The 13,821-nt window shown below is 39.1% G+C and overlaps 1 protein-coding gene across 1 annotated transcript; it reads right to left on the bottom strand.

Moving 5' to 3' along the window:
- Nucleotides 1-1,238: 1,238 nt before the first annotated feature.
- LOC102779423 (caspase recruitment domain-containing protein 8-like) lies at nt 1,239-12,666 on the bottom strand. The gene is made up of 3 exons (XM_087845534.1): nt 12,627-12,666; nt 2,021-3,283; nt 1,239-1,914 (listed from the first exon to the last, which is right to left on the bottom strand). The coding sequence occupies exons 1-3, from the start codon at nt 12,664-12,666 to the stop codon at nt 1,895-1,897; spliced, it is 1,323 nt and encodes a 440-aa protein (XP_087701660.1). The 3' UTR covers nt 1,239-1,894.
- Between the last annotated feature and the right edge of the window lie 1,155 nt (nt 12,667-13,821).

Genomic DNA, 13,821 nt, shown 5'->3' with positions numbered 1-13,821 from the left:
CTTTAATGTTTGTTTCCCTTTATTTAAACTCAGACTAGGACGTTGAAATCACTGTCATCATTCAGCTGTCTTTACAAATGTGACGCTTGTGGATTTTTAAATCAGAAACATACAGAGAAATGTGTGCTTCCTGCCATAAATAACATGTGAGATCTGCAGTAAAAAACAGTTTACAAATATTTTAAATTTTATATAACTGTTATGAATCAAATACAATTTGAATTTAATGCAAATTTTTTCAAAGAATTATATTCACCTGTCAGTCACAACAACTTAACAGAAGAACACAAAGTGCAAAGTTTAAAAGCAAGAAGTCACTGTAAATTAACATAAGAAAGCACACAAAAGCATCACAGAATTTTAAAACAGCACTCATTATAAAACACACAGAATAAAAAAAATATATGCAGCTGCAATATTTCATGAAATGTTGAAACTGTATGATTTCAGAATCACAGTAAAAAATATGTTCTTAACTCATCAAAAAAAGATTTAAAAAAAAATGACTTTGGCACCATTAAAGAAACACATTTTACAGACTTTTAAAGATACTTTTCAAGATATAAGTCTGAATGGGAAAGATAAAATACAGTCATGTCTCCTTTTTCATTGTCCTCTTACAGGAAGCGTGCTAATGCAATTTGTCTTTACGAACATTTTATAATGGAAAATTAACAAGGATGAGGTCCTTGAAATCATGCACTTGGAAAACCATTGTTTAAAATTTTAAGTATCTTATCTTCTATGAATTACAAGTGACAGGGTTAAACTCTGAAACTGGTCGTAATGTGAATTGTTTTTATTTACTTTTCCTATTCATTTTATTATATTCTTAGAAAACAAAACAAAACATAACTAAAAATAGATGCATCGCACAAAAGCATGTTTAAAATTCTAATAGAAGTAGTAACCACACATTTGTTTTTTAAATCAATGTTGATGCACAGTACTGTGTTCACACTGGCCAATTTGCCCTTTTTATGTTATAGAAAAAGCCCTTTAACTTGCACAGCTACACTGTCAGTCAAAAGTTCTCACCTTCTCATTTCATGGATTTTCATGATAACTTACATTGTAGAGTCTCACTGAAGGCATCAAAACTATGAATGAGCACATATTTAGTAAAACACAAAAAGTGTGAAATAGCGCAAAACATGTTTTATATTTTAGATGATAAAACATGTTTTATTTTAGATAGCCACCCATTGCCTTGGTTACTGATTTACACACTCTTGGCATTCTCTTGATGAACTTCATGAGGTCATCGCCTGAAATGGTTTTCCAACATCCTGTTCATTCCTTGTGTTTCTTGGACCAATAAATCTCTTCTGCTTGTTGCTTTTCCTTAGTAGTGGTTTCTCTTTACTTAGAATTCATATCATGACAAGAACCATCAGCTAATGGTTGTCAAATGGGAATGTCAGCCATGTACCAATCTGACTTCTGCACAACACAACTGATGATCCCAACCCTGTTAAGAAGCCAAGTTCCACAAACGAATCCTGACAAGGCACCTGTGAAGTGAAACCATTTTAGGTGACTACATTATGAAGCTCATAGAAAGAAGGCCAAGGGTTTGCAGCAGTATCAACCAAGCAAAAGGTGGCTACTTTCAGGAATCTGAAATATTAGACACATTTAGAGAATTATTTTCTTTGTTACATGATTCTGTATATTTTGCGTAAAAATATCTGATGTCTTCAGTTTGTACCTACGATGTAGAAAGTAGTAAAACTAAAGAAAAACCATTAAATGAGACGGTCAAAACTTTTGACTGACAGTATATATTTAAAGTGTTTTATCAGATACTTTTAAGACCAACATACTGTTTTTGGATTTTTCCCAGCCCTTTCCCTGCTGACCCTATATATACGCAAACATGCAGGTAATTGCTTCACTTTCTCCACACGACTTCTGCAAAAACAAAGTCATAGAATACCCATTCAGTTTAAACCGAGATGCCCGCAAAAGATTTTGTCAAGCTCATGGAGAAACTTAAACTCTGAACTGGCAGCATCACCTTTATTCCTCACAGTGTCGATAACAAAACGAGCCTTTTCCCTTTTGTTTTGCTTCGCATCTGCTGCCTCCCTCTCTGCATCAGTTATCACCTTTTTCTCCAGCAGTTTGTCGATCAGGCTGTTGAGATTAGGTTCTGATATCCCTTCAATGAAGCAGCTTCGTGTGTTTAACAGCCTCTCACAAGGAGGATGATTCAAAGTTCCCACTGTAGGGGAGAAAATACACAATTTTCTTTCCCAAACACAGGTGGAGCTGCTCTCATCTTTCAGACTGAGGTTAACATCTGTGAGGATTCTTCTTAAAGACACAAGGAATGACGTAAAGTAGCTGTCGTAGTACTCATCATCAAAATCAGCTTCTTTTGGTTCAACTGTAATCAAATCATCCTCAGGAACAGTGGACAGAGTGTAAACCTGCTTTGGATGCAGTTTGCAGTGAGGAGAAGTGTCTATGTACCTCTCATCTCCAATTAGTTTCCTCCTGGTGCGCTGTACGTCACGGATCACGACGTTCCTTGGAAGCAACAATACACTGAGCTGAGAGCTGAGATCAGGATCAACTGGGGGTTTGTAGAAGAGCAGAACCAAAGCTTGGACTGGGTCAGGAGGAGAGTCTTCATCCTTGACATTACCGTAACCAGAAAACCCTGTGATGTTTATAACAACGTGACTTTCTGTTATCTGCTGAGGGGTAATAAACTCGATGCCCTCATCATTCACATGAGCGACCTGCAAGAACTGACCTCCACCTGTGGAGATGACCTCACAGTGTGGGAGACAAAGCTGACACACAGACTGCTGCTGACATTTAATGTCAAACAGGGGTCCTGCAGGCTTCTTGTGGTGTTGGGCCAGCAGCTTCCTGTTCCAGGGGACAGTCCTGTAAACCACGTCTCCTTCTGCCTTCATTAAAAACACCAGGCCGGTCACACTGCACTGGTACAGGCCTGCACAGGAGCACTGGAACAGGTAGGTTTCATCATCAGAGTCATCAGCAGCGATGGCAGGTGAAACCTCCTTTAACTTCATGTCAGGTGAGCTTGCTGCTTGTGTTGAGTTGTTCTTTGGTATTTTGCTCAGTGAAGGAACGCTGCAGCAATCTGTGGAGGAGAGCTGGAGACCAGAATTATATGGCAGAGTTGTGGTACGTAGGATGTCTTCAGTTATGACAGGTGGATCTGCTTTTCCTGGTTTGTCTTCTGTCCATGAAACTGAAACTCTGCTTGTATCTTCTTCTAGTATTTCTTCTTGGCTGCATTCAGCTGAACAAGCAACAGTTGGGATATTGGACTGGGAGCAAGAAGGAAATGTGGAAAAATCATATGTTTTACTGCCATTAGTACACAAAGCAGAGTCCTGTAAGGTGGAGAAGCTGTGAGACAGCAGTAAAGTAGTACTGTATTGCTGCATCTTTATGCTGCCTGGTTTCATCCAGGTGGATCGTGAGGAAATCCTTTTAAGGCAACGAAAATCAGGGGACGAAAAAGTAGTGGAGGTGGAGTCGCCTTTAACTGATGCAGAAGGAAAAAACAAGTGTGTGTAAAGATGCCTAACAGGAGGAACAGATGAAAAGGTAGTGGAGGTGGAGTCTGGAGTTTGTTCAGTTTTACGTGATGATAAAAACGGTGCATTGTGCCGCCTTGACATACAAAAGTTTGGATTATGAATTGAATTGATTATGGTTGGTATATTTAGCTTGAGAAACTGTCTGTAAAAGGTGGAGATGGTGGTGAAAAGCTGGAGCACTCTAATAGATGTGTCAGAGGTCTCATTTCTCTCATTTTCTGTTTCTTTGTGGCTTTTTAGATCCATCTCTGTCCTGTGGTGAGTCTGAGCTTTCTTTGAATGCATTTCTTGTCTTGTTTCCGTGTTTCATCTTTAACTGTAATACTGCTTTTTCTTCATTGCTTGATTTGCACTTCAGTGGTCTCCATCAGCTGAGACTGGAAATCAAGAAACAATTGTCATCAGTGATCAGTAGATGCATTATTGCTTGATATCTGATTTCAAATAACACAAGGTTTAAAGTTTTAAAAAGACACTGTTTTCAAATTTTACCTTGAGTAAGTTTTGTGCGTTTTTAAATGTCATAATTTTATTGCACAGTTCTTTTGACTGTGATGATGCTTCTGTCTTTTCCATGGACTTTCAAAAAACAGCTATGCTTTATGGTTTAAACATTTTTTATCATGCATTAGAATAAATGACATGATACTGTATACCATAGGTGTCAAACTCTGGCCCGCGGGCCAAATTTGGCCCGCAGTGTAATTACGCCTGGCCCGCAAAGCCATACCAAATTACCATTAGAGATTATTTAGATAGATAGATAGATAGATAGATAGAGAGAGAGAGAGAGAGAGAGAGAGAGAGATAGAGATAGAGAGAGATAGATAGAGAGATAGATAGAGAGAGAGAGATAGAGAGAGAGAGAGAGAGAGATAAGCGAGAGAGAGAGAGAGAGATAGAGAGATAGATAAGAGAGAGAGAGATAGATAAGAGAGAGAGAGATAGATAAGAGAGAGAGAGAGAGAGATAGATAAGAGAGAGAGAGATAGATAAGAGAGAGAGAGAGAGAGATAGAGAGAGAGAGAGAGAGAGAGATAGATAGAGAGATAGAGAGATAGATAAGAGAGAGAGATAGAGAGAGAGAGAGAGAGAGAGAGATAGATAAGAGAGAGAGATAGAGATAGAGAGAGAGAGAGAGAGATAGAGATAGAGAGAGAGATAGAGAGAGAGATAGAGATCGAGATAGAGAGATAGATAGAGAGAGAGATCTCTATAATAATCTCTAATAGTAATTTGGTATGGCTTGTTTGAGTCAATAAGAAAAGATTGATTCTTAAATCTGGAGGAAGATTTTTCTTCAATAAATATTAACGTTAGCCCGCGACTTTATTCCAGTTTTGAATTTTGGCCCACTGTGTATTTGAGTTTGACACCCCTGCTGTATACTTTAATTACATTTTTGATTTTTTTGATTTTTACTCTTCCTTCTCTATGCAAATCCAGATGTTAAAGCCATCATGTTTCTGGCTAGTGCTGCCTTTTAATAATCCTCTTCATTCTCATTTTCTTCATTCATCGGCTTCTCAGGTTTCTCTCTGTCTTCTCAACACACTCTCTTCACTTGTTAGTTCCTTTATTAACCTAACCTGAGTCGATCTCTCCCTCCTCTCAGAAGGCTGGTATCTTTCTACTGCCTAACTTAGGTTTTCTTTCTGCTTTGGTTTTTGGATGACTTGTAGTTATTTTTAATTTCATTTACATGTGGGTTATAGGTTAGAACTTTCGTCCTCTTTCTTCTCAATTTTATGCTTTATACTCAATGTGTGAATCCAGTATCATTCACATATTAATAAAATTACTTTTTTGTGTTGTTATGCCACATGCATGAATCTACAAGTTTCTGTTTTTCTGCAGGTATTTCTAAAAGCGAGCATTAAGTCTTGTAACACTCGGACATTCAGGGTGATGACTCAGAGAAGTGTTAGTGCCCGCACCCAAAGCTTCTCTGCACTCAAAGCTTTGAGCCAGCTGTTGCTGCAAACACCGCAGTGATGGCCGCAACATCCGCCCAGCATATCTTGCCTCACTTGATCTCTTTCAGCGGGCAGCTCGCAGTTGTTTTGCAAAACTTCAAAGAAAGCGAGCGCTGAGAAGAAGTAGTGGGTTACGTGCAATGAATTAAAGAAATGAATAGCGTGACGAAAGTGTGCTTGTAGTCGACCCGCAAATGAATATGAGGGTAGCACTTCTACACGTATCTACAAAATGCTGCTTTTTAGGGAAAGGATTAGCGGCATTTCAATTGGGAAAATTAATTTGACATACGAATAATTTGAGTTATGAGCTCCGTCACGGAACGAATTAAACGCATAAGTCAAGGCACCACAACACAATGCAAACGCTTTGCAGGGATGTTACCCAAGACTGAGACGCCTCCATCAACTATGAGTTATTTCTTAGCCTCCTTAATCTGTCCCTATAAATACCACCCATATTAAAATAATCAGAAATGCTGAAACTAATAAATATTAAACGAATAATAAATGAAAATAAACTCACCAACTGAAACTAGTGTCACGGACCCGGCTCTGAAAGACTCAGGGGTCCGTGAGCAGTGGTTATTGTTATTGTTATTATTATTATTACGACTATTATTTGGGGTCTGTGTCGTTTACTGTTCTGTCCACGTTTGTATGTAGAGTGCGTGTGTCTGCTTCTCTCTCTCCCCCCGCCCTCGGGGCTGTTTACGGAAGCGCGCGTCGTGGGAGAGGCGTGTCCGGGCGACTGTCGTCATCAGGAGTCCCTCTTTGCTGTTGCAGCTGATTACCCGACCAGCTGGTGGTAATCATCTCTCCCGGCTATGAAGAGGTATTTAACCTGGACTCGCGGCGACAGTCGACGTGGGATTATTACTCTTACCGGTATAGTCTGTGCTAGGCGTGTAGTCTTGATAGTCGGCTAGCGTTTGTGGCTAATTGTGGTTTTTCCTTCTTCCTCCAGGAAAGTCGAGCGAAGAAGCGAGTTGGGGAGCACACACACTAAGGGAGCTACAGCACGGGACGCACTGAGAGCAAGGGATGAGCACCACTGGCAAATTACACCTGAGTTAATTGTTGGACTTACCTGTCTATTCACTGTAAATAAAGTGCACTGTGACATCGCAGAGTCCTGCGTTTTGGGTCCTACTTTCCTCATCCCCACGGTCTGCCAGCCAGACCGTGACACTAGACTGAAAATAAAACTTTAGTAATAACAAAAATATGCAAAGCTCAATTATTTCCTTGTCCAGTGTGATCTCTCTGTTGACGTTCACTCAACTTATTATGTTTTTAAAGTGAATTACTGACTAAGTTTGACCACAACATGGATAATGCGGATTACTTCTGAAAATCGGCACTGATACCTTTTCTCTTCATTATAAACTCCTGTCTGTCATCAGTATCGTCTTGCATAGGGAAAGTGTCCGTGACTTCCTCAGTAGCGGTTTTAGATACGGGCGACACGGGCGGTTGCCCGGGGCGGCATCGTGGTGGGGGGCGGCATCAACGGCATCGGCAAAAAAAAAATGCTCGTACTCATGCTGCCCCGACGTCAGCCAGCGCATATTGGGAATATCGGTCTTCTATCGCCCATTTGCTGGGAGTAAGGGCGCCCTTCGTTTGCTAGGTGCGCCTGCAGCACAGGGAGGAGAGGGCGGGGCTGCGGGGGATTTTCTGACCGGCTGGAGCAGCGTCTAATAACCAACTCGCAAAGTAAAACAAAATAAAAACAAACCAACAAACACGAAAACACCAGACATTATAATACAGACGTATAATTTGCACCGATGTTTTTTTCGAAATTCTGTACACGAAAAGTGAGCGCGAGAGCCCTCGGTGCGCCTGCTCGCTGCTGAAGTCAAAGTAAACTTTATTGTCATCTCCGCTACATACAGTCCAGTATATAGAGAGACGAGACAACGAGGCTCCAGTTACAGCAGTGCAAGTAAACAAACAATATATATAAGAAGAGTAAGAAAATAAATATACACTTTAGGACTCGGGGTAAAGGGATCAATAACAATTTAAAATTTACAGTTTGATGATTTAAAGTTTCACACACAACCCGTCGAAAGGGGAGGGGGCCGACTGCTTCCAAGTAGAGCACATTTCATTCATAATATTGTAAATCCAAGCCCATTATATATTCATGATTTGAATCCTGGGTTGTGTGAAATCTCAGAAATAAACCCAAGACAAAGTGAATCTGTGAACTAAGGTGTTGGTCTATTAGATCATGTTGTGGTGATCCTCGGGTTGAGGGATGGGTGTTCATACTGGAGTGCAAAATTAAAACCAATGTAAGATGGACAAGAAAAGTTCAAAGCCATCAGGTCCTCAGTTTAGAAAAAATAGAAAAGAAGAGGAGGAGAAACGAGCAAAAGATGCAGGTAAGCAGATGTGTGATTGGATAATGGCAGGTCATCCTGAAACAATCAGAATCAGAATACTTTATTAATCCCTAAGGAAATGTGGGTTACAGTTGCTCCAAGAAGAAATGGTAAAAATAGTAACAGTAAGAGACTAAACTCCAAACAATACATTATGTTACAGATTTTAATATTAATTAGTCATTGTTAATTGTTGATTTGTCCCGTTCTCATAGTATGACGAATTATGATGGCTGTTTGGTAGCCGTTTGCATACTATGCATATTCTCTCTCTCTTCATATGTGTGTGTACAACAGTTTTATGTTAATGTACAATCCTTAATATGTTTTCTGTGTGTGTGTGTGGGGGGGGGGGGGGGGGGGGGGGCGCCAGAGGGAGTGTTCGCCCAGGGCACCAAACAGGCTAGGACCGCCACTGCTTATTGCCATTAAAACAAGAAGCTGTCAGTAACTTCCTGTCGTATTGTCAGTGCCAGCGATGCCAATGATACGCGCTTCTGGAGTACCGAGCAGACAGGAGCCAACATTTTGTCAGTCTAATAATTTAACCACTTTGTTGTTAAATTTAGCGCTCGTCTTATTTAGTACCCCAACAACACAAATACGAACACAAACAGGAAATACTCCTGTGCTGTTTTTTCTAGTACTGAATACCACCTGAGCCCGTCATCTTTCCCCCTGTCCTGTTCTTTCCCCTCCTCTTTTACTTTTGCTCTTATTGTAAAATACAAAGTATGAACATGTATTTAAGTTGAACTTGTGTTTTAATCCCGCAGCTTCAGCTGCAATCAACCTCCTATGTTGTTCAATTCAGACATTTTAATATATTTAATTATTTTATTTTTTAATTTACTGGTTATTTTATTAAAGTATTTATTTTAATAGTATTTTAATTTGACTATTGGTTACTATTATGCATGAAAAGTAGTGTAAACTTAATTAGTAAAAACAAATATGCATCCATTTCGTTTTATTTCGATAACAACCACCTTAGTTCTCAACCACGAGAAGACTTAATGAGTGTTGTGGGTTTGGACTATTAAAATAAGTGTAGGGAGTTGAAGAGAGTCTGTAACCATAACTCTAGAAAAGTTATTTTGTTTTTGCATATTTAAAATTATATTTTTGTAGCCCTGGTATAGATAATATTTAATGCTGATGTACCGAAAAACGGTTTCAACACTGAATATTCGAATCTACATTCTGGCTCCTGGTGCATCAGTAAAAAACCTGCGAATACTCAGTCAAACACACGTCAGTTAATTAAGACAGCTCAGATGTATAATTATATTCAAGCATTATGCAAGGATGTAAAATTATGAACAGATTTGGGGAAGTTAAAACAGGCTGTAAACTGTAAACAGACTAACATGCCTCATGGCTGCATTTCAGCTTTCCTCAGACAGTCTCAGTGCTCCCGATCAGGCCAGAGTCTCATTGTCTGTTTTCATTTTTATTGGTGTACGTGACGATCGGCTCCCGGAGTGTCTTCAGACACGCCCTCTGTTTAGGTGTGCTCTCGAAACCTGCTATCAGATAAATTATATCAATTATCAATGAGAGGTTTCTTATTTCAATCCACTGAGCATATATCTTTAGTCTTTTTATTTGTTTATTCATTTTTATATAAAAAGTGCATGTAGTGTATATGTTCTCTAGAGGGCGGTCTTGTATCAAGACAGGATTCAGAACTTTTTAAAATCCTCATCCGTTCTCATCATTTACAACAATAAGACTCTGATGTTCTCCAGCAGGTTTATGTTTCACATTTTTAATTTCAAAGAGATTATTATACATTCAGGCTGTATTAAGAAATGAGTCTGGAAGACCAGTAGAAGTTTTAGATGCGGGCGACACGGGCGGTTGCCGGGGGCGGCATCGTGGTGGGGGGCGGCATCACGGGCATCGGCAAAAAAAAAAAAAAAAAAAAAAAAAGGAGCCAGTCAGCCAGCTCATATTGGGATGGCATACGCACCGATCGGTTTTCTATCGCCCATTTGCTGGGAGTAAGGGCGCCCTCCGTTTGCGAGGTGCGCCTGCTGCTTGCGGCACAGGGAGGAGAGGGCGGGGCGGCGGGGGATTTTCTGACCGGCTGGCTGTAGCAGCATCTAATAACCAACTCGCAAAATAAAAACAAAACAACAAACACGAAAAGCCCTCGGTGCGCCTGCTTGCTGCTGAAGTCAAAGTAAACTTTATTGTCATCTCCGCTACATACAGTCCAGCATATAGAGAGACGAGACGACGAGGCTCCAGTTACAGCAGTGCAAGTAAACAAACAATAAATATAAGAAGAGTAAGAAAATAAATATACACTTTAGGACTCGGGGTAAAGGGATCAATAACAATTTTAAATTTATAATTTACAGTTTGATGATTTAAAGTCTCACACACAACCCGTCGAAAGGGGAGGGGGGCCTGCTGCTTCCTAATAGAGCACATTTCATTCATAATGTTGTAAATCCAAGCCCATTATGTATTCATGGTTTGAATCCTGGGTTGTGTGAAATCCCAGAAATAAACCCTAGACAAAGTGAATCTGTGAACTAAGGTGTAGGTGTGTTAGGTTATGTTGTGGTGATCCTCGAGTTGGGGGGTTTGTGTTCATACTGGAGTGCAAAATTAAACCATTGTAAGATGGACAAGAAAAGTTCAAAGCTATCAGGTGCTCAGTTTAGAAAAAAGAGAAAAGAAGAGGAGGAGATACGAGCAAAAGATGCAGGTAATTAGATGTGATTGGATAATGGCAGGTCATCCTGAAACAATCAGAATCAGAATACTTTATTAATCACTAAGGAAATTATGTGAGTTACAGTTGCTCCAAGAAGAAATGGTAAAATTAGTAACAGTAACAGACTAAACTCAAAACAATTCATTATGTTACAGATTTTAATATTTAGCATTTATTCAGTTTGTCTTTTGTGTGTTTTTGCATCATTTTTCTCATTGCTGGTTTTTTCTTAAGTTGTACTCCATTTCCATCCACTTCTCAGACCCACCATGATGTCCTCTACAGGGCAGCAATATAGAAGCAAGAGCTCACATTTATCATGGGTCACACCAACCACATGTCCCGTATATGATAACCAGTTTGTTTCTTTCCGTTCAGTTTACTCACAAACTGTATTTTATTTTCTGTCAAACTCCTGTTACGTTGCTCTTTGGTGTTTTGGTGTTTTGGTGTTTTGCTCAGTGAAGGCAGGCTGTGAGAATGAATCAGGAAGGAGGAAGCTGTGAAGGAGAGCTGGAGGTCAGAATTACATGTCAGGGTTTTGGTAGCTGGCAGTCAGTCCTGACAGGAGGGATCACCTTCACTAAATCCCTGTCCAACAAAGTAGTATTGAGGCCTTATTGATTTAACTTGAGCTCCAGTCCTGAGTTTTATGTGGGTGGTTCAGTTTTTTCTGGGATACATTGCCATGGTAACCTATGGTCAAAATAAGAGATCTGTATAAATGCCCAGCGACCAATCGAATTTGTAAAAAATAGCATCACCTGGATTAGTGAGAGGCAAGATCCCTCAGACCTCAGTGGGTGGATGGTGTCTAATGTTTTTAAGAGCATCAGAAGTTTCTGTACTCACCCAAGAAACATCAGGAAAAAATATCAGTTCTTAGAAGCAACATAATACTCACAAATTTAAATTAAGTTATTGTTTATACATATCAATATAGGTGACTTTTTATTAGGTTTGGTAGTAGACCAAGTCTGTGTGTGACTTGTGTTTTGTGTCTTACAGATAAGCATTCATCTAATGGAATCGCAGGTTAGAACAATGTAGCTTTAATACTGAGATTTCCACAGTCGGCGTTGTTGGAAGAGCAATGGTGAATGCATGTCATTGTAAAAGTACCGTAGCAAAGTTTAAGGCTATCATTTATTCAATGTTATGTGCCAACTAAGCAAACAGCAGCTGCCTGCTACTCCCTCAACAGTTGATTGATCCTTTTTATACTGGTTCATCCTCCACACAAACATCACAAGATGCTCATTCTTGAGTTACTTAAAGTTTTGTGGGTGACAGTCTGTACTTCTGCGTGACAATGTATACATGTGTGGTCTGTTCATCAGGGATTCCCAAACGCTGACACTGTCCACAACACAAGAGGCCTGTCCTCAAAAAAAGAGGACGTGGTTTAAATAAGTAAAGAAATGTTCATGCCACAAATAACCACAACATAAACACTTGTTTGTTTAAAACTCAGATGTTAATCAAAAAGTAAAAAAATCTAAATGCAAATAAAAGTTTTTGTTTTTGAACTGTACATTTGAAAATTATTTTTTTCCAGGGTGCAGCACCGTTATTCTGTGAAGTCTCTCCCTCTTTCCTCCACCTTTAATCTTCTTGTGTTCTCCATTCGATATTATTGATTAAAAGCTTTCTTGTTTTCCACTTTTCTGATTTTTTGCTTAATACACTTACATTCTCATTTAAAAAATAAAAAGGTTTTCAGAAACATTTACATACACAGAAAGCTACGTCACGTTGTTACAAAGTCATGTTGTTACAAAGTCACGTTGTTACAAAGTCACGTTGTTACAAAGTCACGTTGTTACAAAGTCACGTTGTTACAAAGTCATGTTGTTACAAAGTCATGTTGTTACAAAGTCACATTGTTACAAAGTCATGTTGTTATAAACATCACAGGGTTTACTGCTTTCGGTACCTGAAAAGCCTGAAAGCAGCTCCTTAGACCGCTCGGCCATCTTGACACAATTAGCCCACATCTAGCTGAAGAATCGTGCACAGCTGCTGATTTCAACTCAACATTCCTGCTGAGTATATAGAGAATAAACAAAAATAAACAAATCTATTATTAAAAATCATCCATGGTGTAATGGTTAGCACTCAGCGATCTGAGTTCAAATCTTGGTGGAACCTGATTTTTTGGGGGGAGGTGAAACCATCGTGCATGTCTTCTCTGGCACATTGAAATTGTGTTTTCAGTCAGTCCTGTATAAAATCAAGCAGCTAACTCGTTCATGCAAATTTCTTTCGAAATTAAATTTCCACTGGTGTCCGCGAAAAGCACGAGGCATCGTCACGTGACTTAAGGTTATGCACGTCACAGTCTGTACATCTGCGTGACAATGTATACAAGTGTGGTTTGTTCACCAGCAAAACGGGTAAATGTCATCACTTTCAAAAAAAAGAGGACGTGGTTTGAAGTCAAGTAATGAAATGTTTATGTCACAAACAACCACGAACTATGTGAAGTGATTGTTTAAATCTGGATTTTATACAAAGAGAAGAACAATATAAATGCATTTAAAAGTAAGAGTTTGAACTGTACATTCGAGAATTAATTTTAAAAACATTTGGACTCTACTTGTGATTCCTGCTCTCCGCAAATATTTTTAAATTCTCCATAATTATGCTTTGAAAAAAGCTTTAATTTGACTTGATCTCCCAGCTGCTCCTGTCCAAGTTATGACTTCAGCTTTTCTCTGTAAGGTTTGTAAAAAATAATAAAAATAATTTTGGAATGACATATATAAAGCTCTCAATACAGTTTTCTAACAACCATTAATAAAGGACCAACAGCGAGACATTTTAGGAGTATTACCAAATGGTTTTGCGGGAAATGATAAAAAGTATCTCTTAAGAATCTTGTTTACAGCAGCACTAAAGTGTATCACCATTAAATGGCTGAATCTTGACCCACCTTCATGTAATATGTGGCTCAATAAAGTAAGAAAGATTTACCAGATGGAGGAAATAACATCTGCTCTGCGGATTCAGAGAGAATTGTTTACTGAGCGTTGGCGACCCATACATGCTTTACTGTTTCAATAATTTAGCATAGGTTTGTTTCTTTTTGTTTATTTATGGCTATTAAGATTGTCACATGTTATTTAGTA

This window comes from Neolamprologus brichardi, chromosome 9, assembly GCF_056152115.1.
Source record: "Neolamprologus brichardi isolate AB-2024 chromosome 9, ASM5615211v1, whole genome shotgun sequence".
Classification (NCBI taxonomy): Eukaryota; Metazoa; Chordata; class Actinopteri; order Cichliformes; family Cichlidae; genus Neolamprologus; species Neolamprologus brichardi.
The sequence above is the reverse complement of the archived record's forward strand: the minus strand, read 5'-3'. Positions and strand labels throughout refer to the sequence as shown.